This window comes from Thunnus thynnus, chromosome 14, assembly GCF_963924715.1.
Source record: "Thunnus thynnus chromosome 14, fThuThy2.1, whole genome shotgun sequence".
Classification (NCBI taxonomy): Eukaryota; Metazoa; Chordata; class Actinopteri; order Scombriformes; family Scombridae; genus Thunnus; species Thunnus thynnus.
Genome location: NC_089530.1, coordinates 15,454,127 through 15,476,709, shown reverse-complemented (window position 1 = coordinate 15,476,709; position 22,583 = coordinate 15,454,127). Strand labels below are relative to the sequence as shown.

General features: G+C 41.9%; 1 protein-coding gene across 1 annotated transcript; it reads right to left on the bottom strand.

The window, feature by feature from the left end:
- Window positions 1–613: 613 nt before the first annotated feature.
- On the bottom strand, window positions 614–21,216 carry stox1 (storkhead box 1). The gene is made up of 4 exons (XM_067610138.1): window positions 20,635–21,216; window positions 4,749–4,901; window positions 1,927–4,621; window positions 614–1,224 (listed from the first exon to the last, which is right to left on the bottom strand). Exons 1-4 carry the CDS (start codon window positions 20,963–20,965, stop codon window positions 1,071–1,073), a joined length of 3,333 nt encoding a protein of 1,110 aa, XP_067466239.1. The 5' UTR covers window positions 20,966–21,216; the 3' UTR covers window positions 614–1,070.
- Between the last annotated feature and the right edge of the window lie 1,367 nt (window positions 21,217–22,583).

The window sequence follows — 22,583 nt, the reverse complement described above, 5'->3', positions numbered from 1 at the left end:
GGAACATTTGAGTCTTAAACTGGGATCTCACCAACATTGAAAGTCTAGTGAAATCCATATGGGGGTAGATAAACTCTTGGGAATGACCTGAGAACTGCGAAAGAAATCATGTCAGGAAACTACCCACCTTCCCACTCTCACGCACTGCACTGGTTTACATTCCTTCACCGTTGGAGGTCAGACTTCAGTAGCCTGTTGAAGTAGATACTCTACCTTCACTGGAACCTTAAGAGGTAATCAGGTCTTATCAGCCCTTGGGGTGCAGGGTGATGTCTGGTTTACATCACTGATATTTACATTAGGGATGGCACTGAAACGTTTTTTTAAACTAATGCAAGTGTCATGTGCTCCCCCACCCACAGATAAATCAAACTGATATCAACAGGCACCCTTCTACTGAGCTAATTAAGCTTTAAAGACATTTTAATGAAAGATGACAGTTACATTAAGTGATGTCCTTAAACAAAAATATAAATGCCAATTCAACTATTGCCTAAAAATTATATTTAAAACAATACTGCCTTCTGATGCTGATATTGGGCAATACTGATGTAACAGCTTACGTTGGTGGTAAATGTTGACAGGAAATAAACTCATGACAGGAAAGACACCGTGGCTGATATGTACAATTTTATTTGTAGTAAATTGCTACAAGAAATGAAATTAAGGAAATGCTTGGACACGTGCTATTGCTATTATGGACCTTTTAACCAATGAGGCATGTAGAGAAAGGAAACTACATTTATATCACTGAAAAATGCATACATTTAACAGCACATACTCATGGTAGTCCATGAGTGGATAAATCTTAGCATATTACCTTTAAAAAGTATTTACAAAGAAGAAATATATATATACTGTACATCTGTACAAAGACCGCTGTTGTATCGTGTCAAGATCTAGAGGTAAGCAACAAAGTACAGACCCTCCTTATTGGATATATTTCTGACAGTAAACAAAAGTTGCATAGAAATGGAAATACAAGCTCATGGTCTTGGCCGTTTCACACTGAGTTGTGTGAAGAGATCTGCCAACTCCAGCATAAAGCTTCAGCAGGGGACTCTGGTCTGCTATACGTTCATGACAGGAGTAAGCTGTAGCAGTGAGCTCTGTGGTTGAATGGCACTGCTCTTTGAATGCAGTTTCTCCAAGTTTTGTAAAAACCCTCTTCTCTTGAGACCCTCCAGGATGACAGTGTTACTGGAGGCCAGACTGACACGGGTCCTGTAGAGGAAAAAAGGGGCATGTGGTTGATATCTTATATAAATATGCCATTTAAACTAGGTGATGTGTTCATGCACTCCATCAGTCCACCTACATACCGGGGTGCACAGCGAGTTCAATGTCAGAAAAGAAGTCTTTTCTTTCTCTTAGATTTTAACATTAGAATTTAAGTGCTGCACAGCAATTACACCTAATTATCAAAATGACTCCCTTCTGTCCAAATACTGGATGCTATAATTGCTCACAAGGTGTTTGTTCAGCTTTATTGCAATTTACTTTAAAGCAAAAAACACAAATTGGAGTATGGCCAACCACAGACGAGTAACCCAGAGGTTAACTAACCTCACTACAGTGTTTATTTTTCCTGTCTAAAGCTCCTCCAGAATGTAGTGGGATTAGATTCTGGTGTGGGTTCACAGCAGGAGAGATGAGACATGAGTCTGATGTGTGAAAACAAGTTAAACATTGGCCTGAAGAGAATGTGCATCTGGGCTAAGAGATTAAAATAATTTCTTTATTGGTTTTGAATCTTTTTATTTCATAAAACTGTTTCATCGATCTCAGACTGTGTTGTCCAACTTTCAGTAAATTCAATGAATTTGACAAGAAACACCTGGTCTCAAAGTGAGCTATAATAGGGAAACACAATATTACAGTATCTTATTACAGCAAATGTAAACCACCAGAGAGAGAGGCACTCACCGTGGAGAATCTATGCCACTGTCTCCTGTGATGCTCTGGTTCTCTCCCAGTTCCACTGGATCCCCAATCTCTGCCCCTCTGGCTCCACTGGGCATACTCAGACCAGCTCCTTGGGTCAGAGGAGCTCCCCTCTCAGCAAAATCATCCTCTTGCACTTCCTCCACCTCAGCCGCCCAGTGAGCAGATTCACCATCACCCTCATCAGCAGACTTACGGACGGTCTCAGTGTCTGATTCTATCTCACTTGTCTGGCAGTAGTCAAAGATGCTGCTATCTGCAACCTCAGAGGGCTCGGGACAGTCCAAATCAAGGTTGGACTCATGCTGTCTTTCCCCTTGGATCAATATTCCTTGCCTAGGGCTGGGTTCACTTTGGGCTCCTGGTGATCTAGTCCTCTGATGGTGATGGTGGAGTCTCCAGCTGGTCTGCCCAGGTCTGCTGGGGCTGAGCGAAGCTTCCTTCTGGGTGGCTGAAGGAATGACATCTTTGAAGGTGTTGTCCCTTGAATCTTGAATTGAGGGGACTTGTTGGTGAAAGTTGGAATTATAATAGTGACTGTTGGGTCGCTGATACTGCAAGTCAGATTCATAGCCATGGGGGTGATGGTAATCCACAACACCTGTTCGGTAAACCTTTGCAGCATCAATAATCTCCTCCTCATTCAAACACAGGGAGCTGCATGCATCTTCATCCTCCTGCTCATCTGCTCTCTGATAGAGCCTGTCGTCGTCCTCTATGAAGCCATCAGTGTCTGATATTGAGGGAGTGCTGTCTGCTATTGGTCCTCCCTGACCCATGGTCCTTTGCTCTCTATTATTGATAGTGATGGTTCTTATCTTCTTCTGTCCTTGAGCGGCTGTGGTTTCACAGGCCTGATGGTGTGAAGAGAGCTCATCAGGCCTCTCAATCTCATCTCTCTGTGGGTTGGAGAGTCTGAGGGAGTGCCTCCGCTGTAAAGAGGGCTTGGGCCAGGGCAGAGCTATGTCATATGAGTGGTTTATGACAGGCTCATAGGGATGGGTAGGGAGAATGGCATCAGTGTTGATGTACTGTTGGGTGTTAGACAGGCCATCATCTATAGTTTGACTGTGGTCTGTTACACTCTTGTATTCTGCCTCTTTAAATGGCCCATTTTTTCCTTCACTCTCCCAGGTCTCCCTGCTTTTTCCCTCCCTCTGATGTCGCACCTTGTCATCTATCCGTAGCGTACTGCTCTGTGGATACGCTGAGCTGTAGTCCAGTGGCAGTTCTCTATTGAGCTTTATGTCTGGTTGGAGCAGATGATCAGTAGTAAAATCCCTTTCATGGACACAGTCATACCTGTCCTCCGATGTAGGGGATTTTCCTGTATGCTCTCCATCTGCTACAATCACTTTGGCCCGATGTGGGTCCCATGATTTGGAGCGGTGACTTGTTCGTTCCTTCCTCCCTGACCCTGAAGCCTTGCCCTCCTTCACCTCTCGCCTTCGATGCTCTCTGTTGATGATGGGAGGAATTACAGCTTCAGCTGTGTCTTTGTTTGGATGAGTCTGGAAAGGGTTTTCAATGCGTTTCTTATAAAGAGATTTTGCCTCCACAGCTCCACCATCTTCCACTTGATCTGGTTCATCAACAGGGATTTCCACTCTGAGCCGAGTAGGGATCAAATCCTCCCCCTCTGGATAGTCGTCCGCACATATGGGAGCTTTACCCTTAACCCTCTCCTTCTCCTTTTCCCTCTGCTTCTCTTTGGAGGAGTGGGCCCTCCTCTTGCTGCGAGAGGCTTTCAGAGCAGATCTTTTCCCTGCCCCTGCTTTAGAGGAGTGATGATGCCTGGGTTTTGAGTATGTTAGGATCTCAGTAGACATTCCCTTGTCTACTCCCTTATCATCTTTATCCAAAGCCCTGTCCAACACTCTGTCTATCCCCCTGTCTCTCCTCTCTTCCATTTTCTTCATTAAGACTGTGTGGCGTGTCAAATTGTCCACAGTCAGTTCAGGGTTGATGCGTTTGATGATGGCATGCTCCAGGTCACGGGGTAAGTTATTTAGGTCGTCCTCGTCTCTTACTGGCCACTCCTCCGGAGGGAACTGACCTGAGAATGATGCATACTCCTTCTTTGGCTTCTCTTTTTTAGCTCCATTTCTCCGGAACAAACTGAGACCAAACTTTCTCCCCGGTTTGTTGTCTTTTTCTTTACGGCTAGTGGCATTAGTAGTTGCTGTAGTTTTGCTAATCTCACTTGCCTGACAATCCGCTGCTGTGGAGGTGGACTGATGCTGCACTGTGGGCTTGTGATCTAACGGTCGAGGCCACTTCAAGCTCTTGCCTGTGCATTCACTTATGGAAACAGAGACAGAATGCTGGTCTGGGACAGTGGATGGAGGGACGGTAGCTGTTACAGTTGTAGAGGCGATATTCATGGATGTCTGGAGAGGGCTGAAGCAGCTGCAAGACTTGCAGTGCGCAACGGGAGGCGTTTGAGTGCTCTCAACACAGGCATCGTTGCTCAATAGGTAAGTGATGGGAGGCGGCGATGGAGGGTCATCTGCTGAACCAGAAGTCCACCAGTTCTTCTCTCGGACCATGTTGTTGGTGATGAAATAGGTCTGAGGTGTGACAATGAAGTAGCCCTCGCCTGTATGGTAAATTTTACGCTCCTTGATGAGAGTGCCTAGAGCATTGTAGAGGATGTCCTGAGTGGGGATGGTTATCCCTGAGATACAGAAAGAAAAATAGATGTTAGAACAAAAGACAAGCAAGAGGACACATTTCATCTAGTTTACGAGCATAAGTTTATGAATTCCTTAACAAGCAAGAAAAGACAGTATTTTATGAATTACCTGGATGTGCTTTACTCATGTAATTGATAAGTGCTTCCTGGTTGACGGTGATTTGGGAGGAGTTCATATCTGAGATGACTGAGCACAACACCTCAGCCAAGGGAATGAACTGGGACTGGGGGACAGGGGACATCTGCACTGGGGACAGGTCACCTGAAACATGTGGACACACACACACCAGCAGATTATTGAGTGAAACAGGTGGGCCTACAGCAGTACACACAAACACACCTGGGCTAGAAAGGTCTCTCTCTGACTTGTCCTGCCAATGAAAACAACTCAAAGTACTGAAGTTGACATTCCTCCTCTAACCACCTTCTAAATCATGACCGAAGTGGTCAATTTATGTGAGTTATATGAACCATGCCTGACTGCTTTTGAAATTCCATCAGTACTGGGACAGACCACAGAATTCCATTACTCCCACAGAAATGACCACAGGTCTGCCTGCTGGGCAGATCAGATATCCTGCCCCCCATATCATAAGGCCTTACACGTCTAGGAGGTGCCCTTAGACAAACATGTTACCAAAAGTGAGAGAGAGTAAGAAAAAGACAGACAGTGTTGGGCACATTTTGTCTTAGTAAAAATAGTATGAAACTTGTTCCATACAGCGTACCCCACATCAAACCTCACCACTCCGCCTGACTCTGAGGGCAGACAGCATTCCTCTGACATACAAACAAATTGTGGGAGCCCATTAGACAGAAACCACAGAGCTTTCAAATCATAAAATAAGCTGCATTTTAATGCACACCAGACATTTTAGAAACATTTAATTTCATTGTCAAAGAAGACCAGAGTTTCACACATAAAGAGATGTAATTGAAGCAACATGCTGTGTCTAATTCCCTTAGGCAAATAGGGTTTTTTGTGTGAGCTTCAAGTGCAAAGCCTACAATGAAGAGAGTGGGATAGGATATAGATAGCAGTGCCATAAAGACCCTTCCACACCCTATTAATAGGATAGAACATCAAAACTGAATGTGGACTTTGATACTGTTGTATCTCAATAAACGGTTACCTCACTGGGTAACAAGAAAGTCTCTAATTTGGTCAATGTGTTATCTTGTTCAGAGACAAGAGCCAATGGAAAGTACCAGTCTGTGTAGGGACATGTATGCTTTTTTTATTAAACACATTTTTTCCTACAGTGTGAGGCAACTACAAAGCAATGACTGACTTAATCAGCACCATTGTCAATCCCAGCCATTACAGATGCAACATTTTGGATCCCACAAAGATTATGGAAAGAAGTGCTGTTATTGGCATGTCAAACCAGAAGGTTGGATTTAGACATAATATTAGAAATGTTTATGTTCAAATGTAAGCCTTTAGGTGGTTTGGTTTAAACATACAGTAGAGCTCTAAATGATTATGTTAAGATTATAGATGGTTGGGGTTAGACCAAACGTTGATGTAGTTAAGGTTAGGATAAGAACATGGATGGGATTTTTGTTGTGCATAACTACTGTGGGATCCATAAAAATGCATTACGCACCTCCGAGCAATAATATAAAGGGGGAACTTAAAATATTTGCTTAGCAGCTGCAGCCTTTATTTAAGTTATTTATTTTACAAAGTCCCCCACCAAGGCCTGCGTCTTCAATGAATTTTCCACAAAAATACACTAACATACAGAGCACAAAAAGTGATGTTTACTAATGTGAAGTGAGCAAAACAAACCGGATCCCACCGCTGATGAATGATTAGCATCTGGGCTGGATCAAGACAAACTCCCTTCATATGAACAGCGGACAATAGGGCATGACCTTAACCTTACCCATAGGACTGGAAAATTGGTTTTAGTTAATCAGCTACACCTCATTAATGGGTGGAAGAAGGGATGAACAATAAAACGTTGATACTCAAAAAAGTGGTTACTAGTCTCTACTGGCTGTATTTAGTTTAGTAAAAGCCAGCTGACAGGCATTGAGGGACGCTATGCAATACTAGCGGTAAAAACTGTAGTGCAATCTGTAAAAATACCACACACATATAATTAAATTCAGCAAAATAGCCAGAAAAAGTTCCAACTTCTTTTTTGTTATTAACAAACACATTTTCCCCAAGTGATTTCAAGTGTCCAATTATATTGGCAACAACACTTTGTGTATAAATGTGAGAATTCTGACTTAAGCTTCAACATGTGGCGTGTGTGACTGTGAGTGATTCTCCCATCAACCCCAGGGCATTCAGTGAAAACACTGCCAAGCCTACATTTGATGTAAACTAAACATTTACAACCCTCATGCTTGAACCACTTATGTCCAAGGCAGGGAAAATAAACAACTAATCAAATAGCACATGACAGAACACACATGTGCCACACATACTGATGGCCTACTAATAACTATTGTTTGACAAGAAATGTGTAATCAGTCAAATTCACTTTTTCGGTGCTGCAACACGTAAGTACTAACACCAAAGGGCAGCTTTTTCCTCGCTGTAATGTGTTACGCACACAAGCCTCTCATTCTGTGCTTTAGTTTAATTTAAAATGTTTTATCATCAGTAAGGAACATGTCAAGCAAAGTAAGTAAAAAACCAATTACCAGCTCACCAAGCTCACTTAAGGCTCATAAGGCTCACAGACAGGGGTCTTTCTTTGTAAAATTGATCCTATGACACACAGAGGGATTGTAAAAAAAACAACATCTGCCTTCCCCCGGCTCCGACAGAAGACGTTAATCTGACTTAACCTCAGAGTGGATATCTCAATAGCAGTCTCCCTGGGCAGTGAATTAGTGCAGCTGACTTGGCTTTTCATTGTTCTGAACTTCCTATAGGAACATGTCTAGCGGGCTTTCCACATAACAACCACTTACAACCACAAAAGAGGGGAAAGGTCAGCAGGGATATGATAGGGTCAGAGGGGGGGAGGGCAAATAATTAATATATTAATCACTTACATAAAAACACTATCCCCTTAAAAAGGATTTCCAAATATTTTTGCAGAGAGGTAGTTTTGGCGGGTCCCTCTCTGACCATGACCTGGTTCAGAGCAGGATATCCTGTCTGACACCTGCTGATATGATTTGTACTCCTATGGGAGTTAAAAACAGAATTAGCTTCATACAATAGTTTGTTTTCCACATACTATTTCATTAATACTGGTCTAATGGAAGCACTGACAACAACAAGAGTGGGACCTGCAACGTAGGTGTGAGACAGAAGACCAAAATCTACCTTTAGCTGTTTATTTGTGACTGAACCCAGGTGGGAAAATGTGGAATAGAGGGATGGGCCTGGCAGAGGATTAGTGTTTATTGAGTCTAACATTAGCAGGCGTGACGGTCAGGGAGGTTTACTCTTGTAACCGTCTTCTCTCCAGGGGGAACGGACCTCTGTGTTCCTGTAATCTAAGACCAGGCCACCGACATTACACTCTTTGTCATACACAGCATGAATACCCTGCTGGGTGCCATGGCAACAGGACCCTGTGCCACAAGGAAGAGGGAGGGAAACAGCCGCTAGAGAGACAAACAGGAGATGAGACTTGTGTTAAGGACAAGTTAGGAGGAGTAGCCTTTCACTAGAACCCCTTAAAGGGGCATTCCAACAATTTTACATATCAAAGTCAGCTCACTTGTAATGGTTAGTCCTTCTCAGCCTGTGAACACAGATGTATAATGTCTTCTGTAGCTATGGAGGAGGTTTGTCAAGTCTGACAAAATGACCCTGATGATATCATAGTGATGTCGTCAAGGTTATCTGACCCTGTGTTTGGAGACTTCTAATTTATAACAGAAAACTGGGGGTGTGGAGTTTGAAAGATGTGGGTGTTTACCAGACAGGGAGGGTCAAGTGAAAGACACCATCAATTGCATTATGGGAAGAGTGCGAACTAAAACAGGTCGTTTCTCGAATGTCCCTACATTTTATGGAAGTGCAACACTAAATTGCTGCATTATCCTTTTAAAGTATAGCAATGACTACTTGTGATCCACCATCGCAGATTAAAAATGCAAAGAAGCGAACACTTCAGGTAAAAAATATTTTTCCTTTCCAGGGTATTTCATTTGACTTAGTATAGGAGGAGTAGGAGTATATTGTTTTTCTATTTACGTCATCTTATGACCTTCAAAATTGTACCCTGAATATCACAGTTACAACTGCTGGCACAATGCAGGTTTTACTTGCCGATTTAGATTTAAGAGATCATTGCAACTTAATATAACAAGTCTGAAATCTCATTTTAATGGTATTCACCAGAACATTAGAAAAGGGACTTTACAGATTGAAACGTTGCCTCAAAAAAGAGAATAAAATTATTTATTGGGAGTTTAACAGTGTGCAGACCTCACTCCTTTGTATCCTGCAATCAAGTGACAGCCTGTACAACCTTCTGCTCCACACAGAGCTAAAAACATGAATTTCTTGCCGTGTCATAAACTTTCCATGTGAAAATAAACTGCTGCCTGAGGGATAAAAATGAAAAATGCCTGAAGCTGGCTGCTCAGATTGTGGAGATGATTGACAGAGACCTTCTCTCCTCTATCCCCACTGAGATCTTTTTGGCTGCTGACACTGATCAATGCCACATGTATTCACATGGCTGTGTTGTTAACTGGCCTCACAGAGCCACATGAGTCCCATTTCATACGTGATTGCATTACTTACATCCAGTCTCTTGGAGGAAAATACGAACATGCCACACTGTACAGTACATGCTGTAGACATGCCATGAGCTTCAGTGCAGAATATTTTAGACTAAGTCGTATTTTAGTCTGAAAGTCAGGCTATCACTAACTTATCTTTACTGAGAGAAAGGACAACAATCCCTCTGATTATCAGTGCCATAATGTGAGGATCAAAATTATACAATTTATGGAACATTTCAAGTCATGCAGCAGTGAAAACCCCAGAAATGTTTCTCTGCAGTCTGACCTCTTCATCAGTGGTTATATGGATGGGGAATTATGTCATCCCCAATATTTGGCATTTAAAGCCCAGAACTACTTGTTAATCTTTAAAACTCACCTTGGTAACAGCATGCAACACACGCACCTTCCAAAACCAACCAGATATACGAGGCAACGCTTAGCTTTGATCACAAACAAGCAGTCAGACAAGTGAAGCACACACAGATTTAGACACAGAAGTGCACAACAAAGACTTGTTGCTTGTTTATCATTGTACATTTCAACTATTTATCTGACATTTCTAATATTTTACTTGACATTTGCTAATCACTGCAACAGCTTCTGCTCCATGATCATTACCAGCCCTTGATAATAGGAAACATGTGAACTAAAGTATTGTATCGTGCAAAGTAAAAACTGTTTTTAATTTGCATTCCAGCAAAGTTCCTGCTAATTTTGCCACATAGCACTTTAAGGCTAAGTGTTGGTGATAATGCTGTGTGCTTATTAGCCAGTCAACGGCTATGGATCTATTGATGGCAATGTCCGGATTGAACAAACCAACCATCACAAGGCTCATCTACAGTACAGAGAGGCTCTGACTGAATGGGAAGATCATTTCATAACATTTGACAATCTAGGATCTACAGATTTGGACAGACAGGAAATGAACTATGCTTAGGCTGTGATGGGGGATCAGAAACCAAAGTAATAAAGAGGGTTACACAACTTGCGTCTGAATCTTTGCCTTGACCTTTCCCCTTCATGCTATCACAGATAAAATCTAACGAAACATCAGGCTTGTTGCCATAATCTCTCACTCTATGGCTTCTCTGGAAACACTCACACACATACACACACACCATTTTATCTCATCCTGCTATCGTCTAATCTTTTAGGCTCCAGTAAGCAAACAAGCTAATCTTCTCTCTCCGTCATTAAGGACACACTGCATGGCATTCAACATGAACTTGAGGTCTGCCCTAACTGCAAAAACCTTCCCTGTCTCCCATCGACGGAGACCTTGTGAATGACACGCTCCCGTGAATCTGCAGGCTGTCCATGAATGATCTGAGTTAAGTCTCTGGCGAGACAATGTCAAACATTCATACAGTCAGGTTCAGTGTAATGGGAAGAGATGTCAGCTGTAATTCATGTCGTGACTCCCTCCCAGTCCCACAACCACCTCTCTTTGTTTTGCATTTTTTTGGACTAGCAGGCCTCTGTGACTCCGCCCTCCCCTTCTTATGTGTGTGTGTATGTGTGTGTGCATCACACTTTTAAAAGAGCTTTTACGAGTTTGTGTCTTTCACTTCCATACAACACACAGATGTGGGCGTTGCAGTTAAATGGCCCAATAAACTGAGTGAAAAGATCCCTTCAGAGAGCAATCACAGCCCAAATGTCCCAACAACCAAACCTCGCCCAGTCTAACAACATTGCCCTTTCCTGTCCTTCCTCTCTGAAAGCACTTGGAGTTAAACTGTAAGGCCATCAACAAGTGTTGTTGATTGTTGAATATATTGTATAATTAAGATTAATGTCACTTGGCTTTTGACATACCTGATAACAGTTGGCAAGATTTTATCAACACAACTGTCACCATCTCACTTAAAAACACATCAATAAGCAATAAAATGGACGGACTGAGCTGCTGACCATTTTACGGCTTTACTGATTGATCCACAATAATAAAACCAGCATTTCTGCCCCAACTTGAAGGCATTAGATAAATATTTAATTTGACCCGGCTTTACTATCCTGGTCTGGTGGCTTGTGTTTAAATATTAAGTGAAACATTGAAGTGGGAGGCAAGGAGAGAAATTTGGACTATGTCCTTTTGTAATCAGTGTTTGAGAAAACGTGTTTGTTGGTAGGTTAACGTGGAAATGCAAACTCACTAGAATGCCACATGTAAAAGTTAAAAGTATCCATTATTCAGTAGAGGGATAGATAGTACTAATAACATTTTCATCCAAAATGTTCTGGATGTACAGTAACCACTGTAAAGCCGTGACTGGAGACGATTCATGGGCTAAAACTTTGAGCTATGAAGAGGAACACAGGCGGGCTTTGTGTTGACTCACGTCACCATAGAAACCTTTACTGTGGCAGCGACCTGCCACATACAATACAAAGCCAAACAGAAAGAAGAAACAGCAGCAGAAATGTAGTATGTGTATCTTTAATCCAGCTATAGCCTTGAGACTCACTTTGCCAAACCGACCCTTTGACATTTAATGTATGCTGGCAAGAAAGCATAAACAGGCAGTGACTAAGCTTCTCAAACTGACATTCACAGAGTCTAAAACATCTATAGTCACATAGTTGGTCACCACACATCTTGGCTGCAAATCCCTGCAGCTGTAACAGCATTAAATAATGTTTTTACCATATGATTCACAATAAGAACTATTTTAATAGCAATCCAGCACAGGCCATAACAATTAAATGACCTGGTACTGAACTAGTACACAGAGACCCTGTTATCATGTTCTTGTGAAATAGGAAACACACCTGACCAGGTGTTTAACACAAGACCTGTACAGTGTGAAGGAAGACAGATGTGTATTTTATAGCAAAGCCCAAAGTGCTTTGTGTAATATGATACCAATACATGGTGGTGTCAGGAGACAGGATTTAACTTTACCTACACTTTATTTTCCCATCGTTTCCCTCATACGTCATCCCTCTTCAGACTTGATGAGTTACACCCCAAAATATCTGGCTTTCATCATGAAAATGAACATTACCCCACAGTCTGCCAGTGCCATTTCTGCCAGACCTCTGTTACACATAGACCACAGTACCTTTCCTTTGTTCATTAGCAGCCATATGCATGTTTTTAACATTTATGTTGGAATTATGGCAATGTCTTAAGCCTCTTCCTATGCCAATTTTGTCGCAGTCTCCATCTTGACTCCATCCTAAATCTGATGTTTTCAAGATGTTTTATAGAATTGAGAGGATTGGAGGAGGAGGTGGTTATTTATGCAAAGTCCCATTTCTCTGTCGCTGTCCTGAAAGCTTTGTCACAAAGCACTTTGAAGTAACTTCTTTATAATCAAAATCTGGACTCAAAGCTCCATATCTCTTTAAGAAGGGACCTGTTAGCCCTCTTAGGTGTTCTTGGTGCTCCTGATATTCTGACTGAATTTATTCATTATCACTGCCGTAACAAAATAAGTACCAATCTTAATTTACCAAAGCTGATAATCGAGCTAAGTGCACCAAAATTTAACAATCTCAAAACACCACATTGACAGATTAAACCAGAAAAATAGTGCCATTGACCCATAAATGGATAAAAGTGACCTTAAATGAACTGGCCTTTATAATATATATCGCGCTTTTCTAGTCTACTGACCACTCCAAGCACTTTACAACACATGCCAACATTCAGCCATTCACACAGGCATTCATACACTGATGGCAGAGGCTGCCACACAAGGTGCCAACCTGCTCGGAGCAATAAAGCGCTTTACAATGTTTCTAATGCCCATTCACCCATTCACAGTATCTTGGCCAGGGACACTTCAACATGTGGACTGGAGGAGCTGGGGATTGAACCACTGACCCTCTGATTGGTAGACAATCCGCTCTAAATCCAGAGCCACAGCGGACCCTGGTTCACCTTCAAAGTAAATGTACTTTTTCAATAAGGAATGCAAAAATCATAAATGCATTTATAGCTCCTGCATTAACCTGAATATACTCTGTATGGTAGTATATTCTGCTAGGAAGCAAAATGGCATTTCAATACCTGAAGTAAATAGACAGATCCACATCTGTACATCATTTAAAGTTAATATTTTTTTTACTTCAGTACCAAAGGGCATGGAAAGCTGCTTATCTTCTTCCACTGCATAAAGGAGGGAAACCATTAATAACTCTCAGGTCATCTATGAACATGGTAACATCTCAGACACTACATATCTTACTGTTAAATGATGCTTGTTTGTGCAGGACAAAAGCCAGCATTGCGCTGCTCTATTTGTTGATACTTTATTAGCATTTGATGCAGTCAATGATTCCCTACTGTTGCTTAGATGTTTAGGTCTGATTCAGTTACACAAAGCTTGTTTCACACCTACCTTGTTGGCTGATATCAATATGAAAAAGAGTCTTGTATTCAATCTTTTTTGTGTGCAGGAAAAGGTGTTCCACAAGATTCAATTTAAGGTCCTGTCTTGATCGTAATTTAGACTGTTAGTATGTAAACACCTGTACAGTACATTGTTTTTCTTTTTTATGACACATTTTCACTGATTCACTGATAATGAGACTGGCCTGTGCTCATCATTTCACTCTCTTACTAACCACTGAGCTCTGAAATAAGCAGGAGCCTCTAGTTTCCTCAGTCTCATCTTATTCAAAGCTGCAGGTATTTTAATCCTACCCCACCCATGCGGCTTTTCCCCACTGACATCCTGCCACCAAGACATATACAGTATACACAACCTAAGCGGGTGTGCAAGCTCTCCAGCAGATCCACACCCCTTAATCAAGAGTGATGGCAGTCATTGGATGCAGATGAAACCCATTTCCTCTTGTTTAACTCAGCTCAAACTGCCGCAGATTCCTGTGTTTGTTATCCATGAATTTAGAGCAGAGCTCCCGTCCAGTGTCTGACATATGATCTACTCCTCTCTAATGCTCTACAACTGGTCAGCACACAGCTCTGCCCATGATCCGTGAAAGTATCTTTCACTCTTATACATTATACATTAATACAGCACTTTACTATCACAGAGCCAGTGTTTTCATACCAGTCCATTTATCAATGCTAAATGAAGCAAAGAAAACATCCTGTCAGGAAACTGAAAAGTAATACTAATACCAAATTTAATGCAATATAGCCTCACTCCTGTGTCGACCCATTTGTCTGACCGGCGAGTGAATGAAGATAAATCCCATGAGGGAAACCCAAGCGGCTGCTGACAGGGTGTCTAAGCTGAGGGATACAGTGGAAACTCCTCAACTGTTATTGTTGGCAGCGCTCCACTCCACCGCTACGGGTGAGCCCAATATTTGGGTCGATAAAGAGGCTGACATGCCTGATTCGCACCGGGGTGAGCTTCCTGCTCAATGGGAAAGGATGTGGCTAACAAATGATGTGCTGAGAGCCATTCATGCTCACATGCACAGTCTCTCACACATGTGTATGCAACATGGAGGGTCACGTCTGAGAATGGAGGTCAAGGTTCCCTCGTATCTGACCGGTATAATAAACCTTTTACAAGTGCAGGAGGTAGAAAGCAAGATATTATACAGTAGATACGTGCAGACACACATGCTTGGCCATTGTCACATAAAAAAAAAAAAAAGAGTGATGCTTGTAGCCTATGTTAACTTATACCTACAATGCAATTTAAAAGGCAAATTGAAAGCTCAACAAAGCTGCACATAAATCACACAGGCTGCTTTAACATCCATCACATTAAGTCAAAACCTTTCATGTTGCAATTCCATTAATCTCCAGTCAACTGTTTATTTAAGACAGATGAAATTAGGGGTCCTTTGATCGAGAAAATCTGCGCTGTAGTCAGACATAGGAACCTCCTTACTGCTGGGTGCTAGCAGCTTTGGTATATGGTTACCATCAAAAACATTCCAGCTCTGTTTTTGCGAGGAGAACAAGATTGCACCAACCGCTGTCATAATACATACTCTTCATCAATTTCAGCTTGAAAAACAGCAGCATATATTTTGTGTAACAGCCTAATGTCATACTATTAGTGTCAAGGGAGCTGGAGAGTGAAATCTTTAACCAATATTATTTGAGAGCAGCTCGGATGGTAGCTGTAAGTGAGCAGAGTGGAACAGATCTCACACAAATGTTCTTCTATGAGTGTTTCCAATCAATCAATCTATTTTTAACCACAAATAAAATACAGACAATACATTAAAAATCATGAGGGCTCACACATTATGCAAACCACAAGCAGGAGCTGAACTGACCAGTGAGTGAAGAACACCTGGATACTGTATTGATGTATGTTGCTCTGTTTGCTTTCTAAAAAACCCTCTGTAGCTAACTGACCGCAGGGTGGCTTGTGAGCAGGAAGGTTGTAACCTTTGACCTGTGCTGCTTAGATAGGACAGGGTGGGCCATTTAAACCTGGCGAGGCCCAGCAAGGGGGTGTCATGGTTAATAAGCTAACATCTGGAAGAGTTATGACCATTAGTGGAGCGCTTTGAGACTTTGACAAAATACCGTCATGAAAGGAGACACCCGTTGTGTGAAAACACAACACTTTCAAGTGAAAAGTAAAGGGCAGAAACAAGGCTCTCTGAGTAGGCGAGCTCAGGAAATGATCTCAAGAGTAAATGAAGCATTTCAGGAATGCTTCACCACCTTATGGTATGGCGAGCTAAATGAAACATACCATTTAAAAAGGAAACTTGGCTTAAAAGGTGCAGCAAGGCCATGCCCCTGGTTCTCCACAAATATGAACATACAGTATATCCTACGATGGTCAAACAAAGTGCTTTCCATGGCGAAAGCGAGAGGCCCATCTAGAGGACTCATTCACGTCCATGTTCAAAGTGAACGAGGGCAGTTTACAGAGGTTGATTGTAGGGAGGACATAGGACACCTCATTACACCACTTGCCTACTCCATATAAATGTTTCATCCTGTGGATCCATGCTCGTCCTGCTGCAGAAACAATAGTGTGACTCTAAATAATGCAGAAGCAGCTAACAGTCATTATGAAGCCTCTGGTCTCAACAGGAGAGCATGGACGGTTCTCCAGTGAGTATTTTGTCTTTTTAAGACTGCTGATAAGACAATCAGTGCATAAGAATTCAGTTAAATTAAGATGAAAGAGATAGGATTCAACATTTTGGGAAATACACTTGCCAGAGGTTAGATGAGAAGATTAATGCCACTCCTGTGTTTTTCCATCTCGTATGGAAGCTAGCCTGGCTCTCACCAAAGTTAAAAATATCCCCACCAGCACCTCTAAATCTAACTAATTAACATATTGAATATAATTTGTTTAATCTTAACAGAACCAGGCTCGCTGTTTCTCCCTGCCTCTAGTGTTTATGCTAAACTAAGATAATCCCAGCTGTGCCTCCATAGTTAACACAGAGACATGAAAGTGGTTCAGTCTTTTTGTCTAACTCTCTGCAGTAGACGTATTTTATATGATGTCCAACTATTTCTTTAAGACTATACAATGAGCAATAGTAATAAAAATAGTAATATGACTCAGTATGATGAGTAAATATGATTCAGTTGATAATAAAACAAGTGGAAGAGTAATCATTTAAATTAATGCATTATGGACGTCGTATCCTGATTACTGTCGGTGTTTTTATTGTGCACATGTGGCAGACAGGGCAAGAAGTGAGCTGTATATAATGTACAAACGAACAGCAGCATGCCTAACAGTGGGCGAGAATTAAAATTTTTGTGCGTTTTTTAAGCCAAAAACAATAAACACCAACAAATTGCTCGCATTTTCTTCCTCATATTTTGTATTTCCTGCAGGATAACACTTCCAAGTTATGAAAAAATTATGTAAACTCAAGCTGGTGAAGAAAAAAAGCTCACTGTAAACCATATGAACCGCAATCTTAATCTTATTCACAGTATTCAGGTTACAGTGTACATGTAAACATACTCAACGTCAACAGCTTCAACAAGAAGGATTTCGACTTCTGACTCCAGTCATTAATGAAATTACTTTGCGGTAAAACTTTGGTATTATTCAGCTGCTGAAAGGGAGGAAAAGGGATGAAGAGATAATTTCAGAGTAGAAGAGGATGAATCAGAAACACCCTGCAGACATTCATGAGCTGAAGTGAAGAGGTCATCCCCAGTACCACTGGGGCCCATTCCTGCTAGGATAACAACAAAACTTATTCATAGTAACTCCTCACTCACTCTGTCTGTTTACCTCGGCCTAACCTCGCCACAATCCCTTCCTCCATCAACCCCCCCTCCCTCCTCCTCCTCATCTCCTACACACCTCCCTCTCTGCAAATTCCCCCTAAGAAGAGGCCTGGAGGTGGCTGATGGACCCACAGAATAATCTGTCTTCACTCATGCCATTAGCACTGATAACCAGACAGGACAAATGAAGAATTAGCACAATAAATCAAAGTGTTTGTGTCTTTTTGTGTAGACACCTCATTTTACCATCAATGTCTCTCTCCAAATATCGAACACTGTTACCTAACTTACGGCACACATGGTTGGTTTTAGCCAAACAGCTCCTAAATTAGCCTCTTAACTTTCCTTTAAAAAGTCACGTCTCAACCTTGCTCTGACCTGAGGAAGGAAATAGGGCTGTTTGAAATTCACTGTAGCCCATAACTCATAACATTTCGGGTTTCTAGCTGACATATTTATATCGGGACAATGTCAAGGCCTTTAAGTCCATGCCTGATATCAATCTCGTAGTCTGACTTCCACAGTCCCTCACTGGCCATGAAATGGAAGGACATTAATCCTGGGTAACAGAAAAGCGGCTGTGGTCGGCAGCCAGTCGCACAGTGATTCACTGCTGACTAATTCTCAGTGAGGAGGTAGTAAACCAGCCTGCCAACCTGCCATCACTGATTTCCATACAAATTGTTGTGGAGTGAGACAGAGGATTTGTTTAAGATCCCCTCCAGACATGTTTAAGATGTATATAAAATACTTTACTTCGAATGATAATTTGTCTCTGATGTGTTTTTTCCACAAAAAAAGATCAATTATCTTGTTAAAATCCTTAAAATGGCATCTACCCCTTCTCCCTAATAAAAGAATCCCAGGATCTATAAATTTCTAAATATATTTCATTTCAGAAGTTTAACTGCTGGACACAAGACGTCTCCTACTTCATTGTAAAGTCTGTTCTCAGTGTTTGTGCACTAGAGGCCTCAAGTTTCCACATCACACTTGAGTAAGTTGAATATTGGACCAGAATTGGCCTCCGAACTATTTGTGATGTCACAAATCATGCTCATCGGCCCGCCCCATTAACTCAGATTTTTGATGAGCACAAAGAAACTTTCCACTTTCAACAAATGAATGTGAAAGCAAACTTTTAGTGTCAAACTCTGCAAATATGTCATTCTACACGGCGAAGCTCAAACATCCGACTGAAGGAACAAGAAGAAAAACACAGGTTTTAGGGTGGAGGGGGACTTTAAGGAGGAGAAGGAGGTGACAAGTCCTCACACAGACGTGTTTGCTTACAAGTTTCTGGTGTGAAACTCAAACACATCGACACTCGCATCCGACTGTGAGCTCATACATGTCTATGTATGTGCTGACGCTGTGCATAATATTAAGCCCAGCATCACCTTTGTCTCATATGGTGTTTGTTTGTGTGCCGACTTGAAGCTTAGAGCCAGAAACTGTCTCACAGCGGGAGGACATGTCAGCCTCCACTTCCCCCCCTTCCTCCACTGCTCCACGCCCTCCCCGGTCTGCCCCTGTGTGGTCTCTTCCTCCCCTTCACATTCCTCACTTTACTTGTCCGTGCACTACTCAATCTGGCAGAGCTGACGGACTGACGCTAAGTCAGCAGGTAGACAGCGGAGAGGCCTGCGTCCAGGCAAAATAACACCCAAACAAAGATAGACACATTGATAGTAAGACAGACCATGAAAAGAGGCGAGGCAGCTGCACCAAATGGCAACTAAGAGACAATGTGTGTGTTGCCGGGGCACTGTTTCAATAAGCAACAACCTCCAAACATTTGGAAAACCTACCGCTAACACTCTTGCAGTTTTAAATTTGAAAGGATAATTGTGTATTTTTTAAGAGGAAGGTGTTAATTTGTGGCAGAAACATAAAAATCAGTTAAACACTTCCCACATATATATTTGCTGTAACCCACAGTTTGGCATCTAAAGTAAGAAAAAAAATGTGAATAACCTGTTGTATCTCTTCAGAAAACTGTTATTACGTCTAAAACCCACACAGGGTTGTCATTTCCTCCAGCAGCCGGTGCTGTCAGGCATTTACAGCCCATGAGATCATGCTATAGGAGGCTGCATAGAGGTTTCCATTTATTGTTTCTGTGCAGCTATATGCAGCTTTAAAACACATCTGAGAAAGAGAACAAGAGAAAGGGAGCAATTAGACTTAATTACATGGTATACAGAGCTTTTTTTAACAAGCCTCGGTAAACATAACACTGTGTCGACAACAAAGGGGGCTGATTGGTAACGCTATCCTCTGAATCCCCACGGACAATATTTGGGGGAAACAAAACATCATCTTATGAGCCGTGTGGGCAGATGAGTTTGACAGTGATGAAAAAATAACAGATGGCGTTGTAACTGGTTTGCAATCGGTGAAGCTGGTCACTCTGCGGAAAGAAAAATCTCTTTAAAAATGAGGCCCATTCTTAAAAAGGAGGAAAGTGAAGGAAAATCATGTATGACAGCAATTTAAATGTGTAAAAAGATATCAACATGTCATTCTTTGTTGTGCCAGGAAGTTTTATGCCTCTACGCTTTGCAACATCCAAGAAATTAGAAACTGACCATTTTATGATGGAGAAAATAATTGTCCAAATCTGCTGTTTGGATTAGAAGAACACACTTTTTTTTGGATAAAGGTAAAACAACTTTTGACATGATTGTAAGTAAATTTTGTAGTCAATGAAAAGTCAGAAGAAGAGGAGGAGGAGGAGGAGGGATGTTTAACCCTGTCAGCCTCTTGTTGTTGAGGGTTTATGGTTTTCACACACTTCTCTCTAAGCGGCAAACAAATGTTGTTGGTTGTGTGACTCTACAGTGTCCCTAAAAACACAGTATGCTCTTATGACTTGTGGTAGCTCTTCACTGTAATGTTTTAATGTCCTGTCATCACCAATAATATTCTTATTTACATCTATTTGCATTGCAGCCATTTACATGCTGTTGTAGGATAACTGGTAACTTTCTGGACTTCATATTGATATTGCAAATTGAAACTTGTATTAGGACTATTACCACTAATACTGCTTCATGTAAATGTCTCATAATATCAGAGGTGACAGTTCATTGACTGGACTGAGGTTACATACCGACAGCTTTAATGATAAATCCCTTTGGTGACCTCAGAGCTCTGCGCATCCATGCTTCTCTCAGCACCTCCAGGTTGTTTGCGTTCCCTTGAATGAAAAGCACAAAATTTTCCATCCATCCCTGAAAGTACACTTCAGCTATGGCCTTAACGAGTCTTTTATTCCAAAAACTACGCGAATTTTGTGCCTTGAAGTCCGCAAAAATCTCCTGGCCACTCGTAGTGTTGGCGTTGAGCTTCCCTCCGCCGGCGCGCAAACTCTCCTCGTCCGGCCCGAAGACCACTGCGAGCGAAGCGGCGGAGAGTTGAACAACCCGCTGCTGGTGAGACATTTCATACGCCTTTATCGGCTCCAGAAGGGAGCTATCATGCTAGAAATGAAAATGCACTTGTTATAAGGCAGGTTTCCCCTCTGAAAATCCAGGTAAACGCCGGGATTTGCCACGCATTCCTCCAGTGAGCGTCTGAATCTTGCAGCGAGGGAACCAGAGGCGCAGAGGACGACCGACTGGTTTCCCTCGGCTTCCAGGGAAACCAGTGACGGTGGCAGAGAGGAGGAGGGCTCATCAGCCTGATGCTGCTGCCGGGACACACAGGTAGACCTCCCACTGACTGCTCACAGGTGTGTGTGTGTGTGTGTGTGTGTGTATGTGTGTGTGTGTGTATGAAACCTGCCTTACAGGTGTTGTTTCATTTCACTCCTTAAAAGAAATCACAATACTATGACAGCTTGCTTTTAAGGTTCAAGGAGGACATCCTCTCTTTTCTTGCCTGCATAGACATCAAAGCTCAGGGTCTGTTACTGAACAGGATCCCCGGGGCTGGCAGTGAGCCAGTGCCTTGCTCAAGGGCACTTCAGAAATACTATACAAGGACTAGGTTTCTCTAGGTAAAGCTGATTTTTGTTTTTGGTTTTTATGTCTGCTTTATTATTTGATTTTTTTTAGCTGTTTGGATTGTCATTTGTCATAAAAATCAAACACGAGCACAAATATTGTTCATAACTATGAGGAAAGGTCTAAATTAGGACCAGCAACAAGGATGGCATGTAAAATACTTTGGTTCCTGAAAAAATAAATCTAATCACCATTAGAAGAGAGGAGCTGACTGCACCAACAAAGCTTGAAAGTAGCTTTTGTTGCAGGGTTTAGCACGAATTCCTGTGAGAACTATTTATTTGTGTCTCATCATTACATGTTTCTGCAACAGTTGAATCTTTTAACGCAGAGCCAACCGCTTTGTGTGGTAAACAGTCAGGGAGAAAAAATTTACTCTCTTGTATCATATTTTCACAACAGAAACTTGAAATATTGTATTTCACAACAACAACTTAACAAGAGAAAATGGTTGTTCAATAAAAGTGACTGAGCCTCTGCCACAGGAAACATAATGCCACTAAAATGAGAACCATATCCCCATGAGCTCTCAAAAGAGGGACCCCATTAGGCTCTGCTTTTACTGACGTTGTAACAGGCAGACTCTGAAGCATGGACAGACAGACACCTCATATATCACAGCCTCAGAAAGCCTGTGGCTTTAGTTTCAGGAGCACTCAGGCCCCTGAGAGGCCGGGGGCCAGTCTGCCTCAGTGTGGTATTAGAGCCCGTGCGGGAACAGGATATTGCGCTTCCCCTGTACATGAAAAGAATACATCACCTCAGCCTACACAGGGTGAATTATGTGCAGTCTGTTCTGGAGAAGCAGAGCTGAGTCGAGTGGAGTTTGAAAGAAAAAGCAAAGACTTGCAAAGATTTTGTGTGGTGTAAAAGATTTTCAGTCATTTCATAGGAAATGATTTGCAGAGATTCTGTGTGGTTTATGATTCTTGAAAAGCTTCTGAAAGTAATTTTGCCCCCGTTCAGACCAATTTTTACTTGTAGTAAAACTTGTAACTTCTTAAACCTTGCTGTCACAAGTCAGTACAAACTCTGTACTCTGTAACTGTACAGT

Bases quoted from the DNA above. Each gene is read 5' to 3' on its own strand.
- stox1 (XM_067610138.1), bottom strand. From the start codon at position 20,965: ATGTCTCACCAGCAGCGGGTTGTTCAACTCTCCGCCGCTTCGCTCGCA. The intron at 4,902-20,634 runs GTATGTAACCTC...CACATGTTTCAG, and splicing joins ATTTATCATTAAAGCTGTCG to GTGACCTGTCCCCAGTGCAG. The intron at 1,225-1,926 runs GTGAGTGCCTCT...TTTCCTCTACAG, and splicing joins AGTGGCATAGATTCTCCACG to GACCCGTGTCAGTCTGGCCT.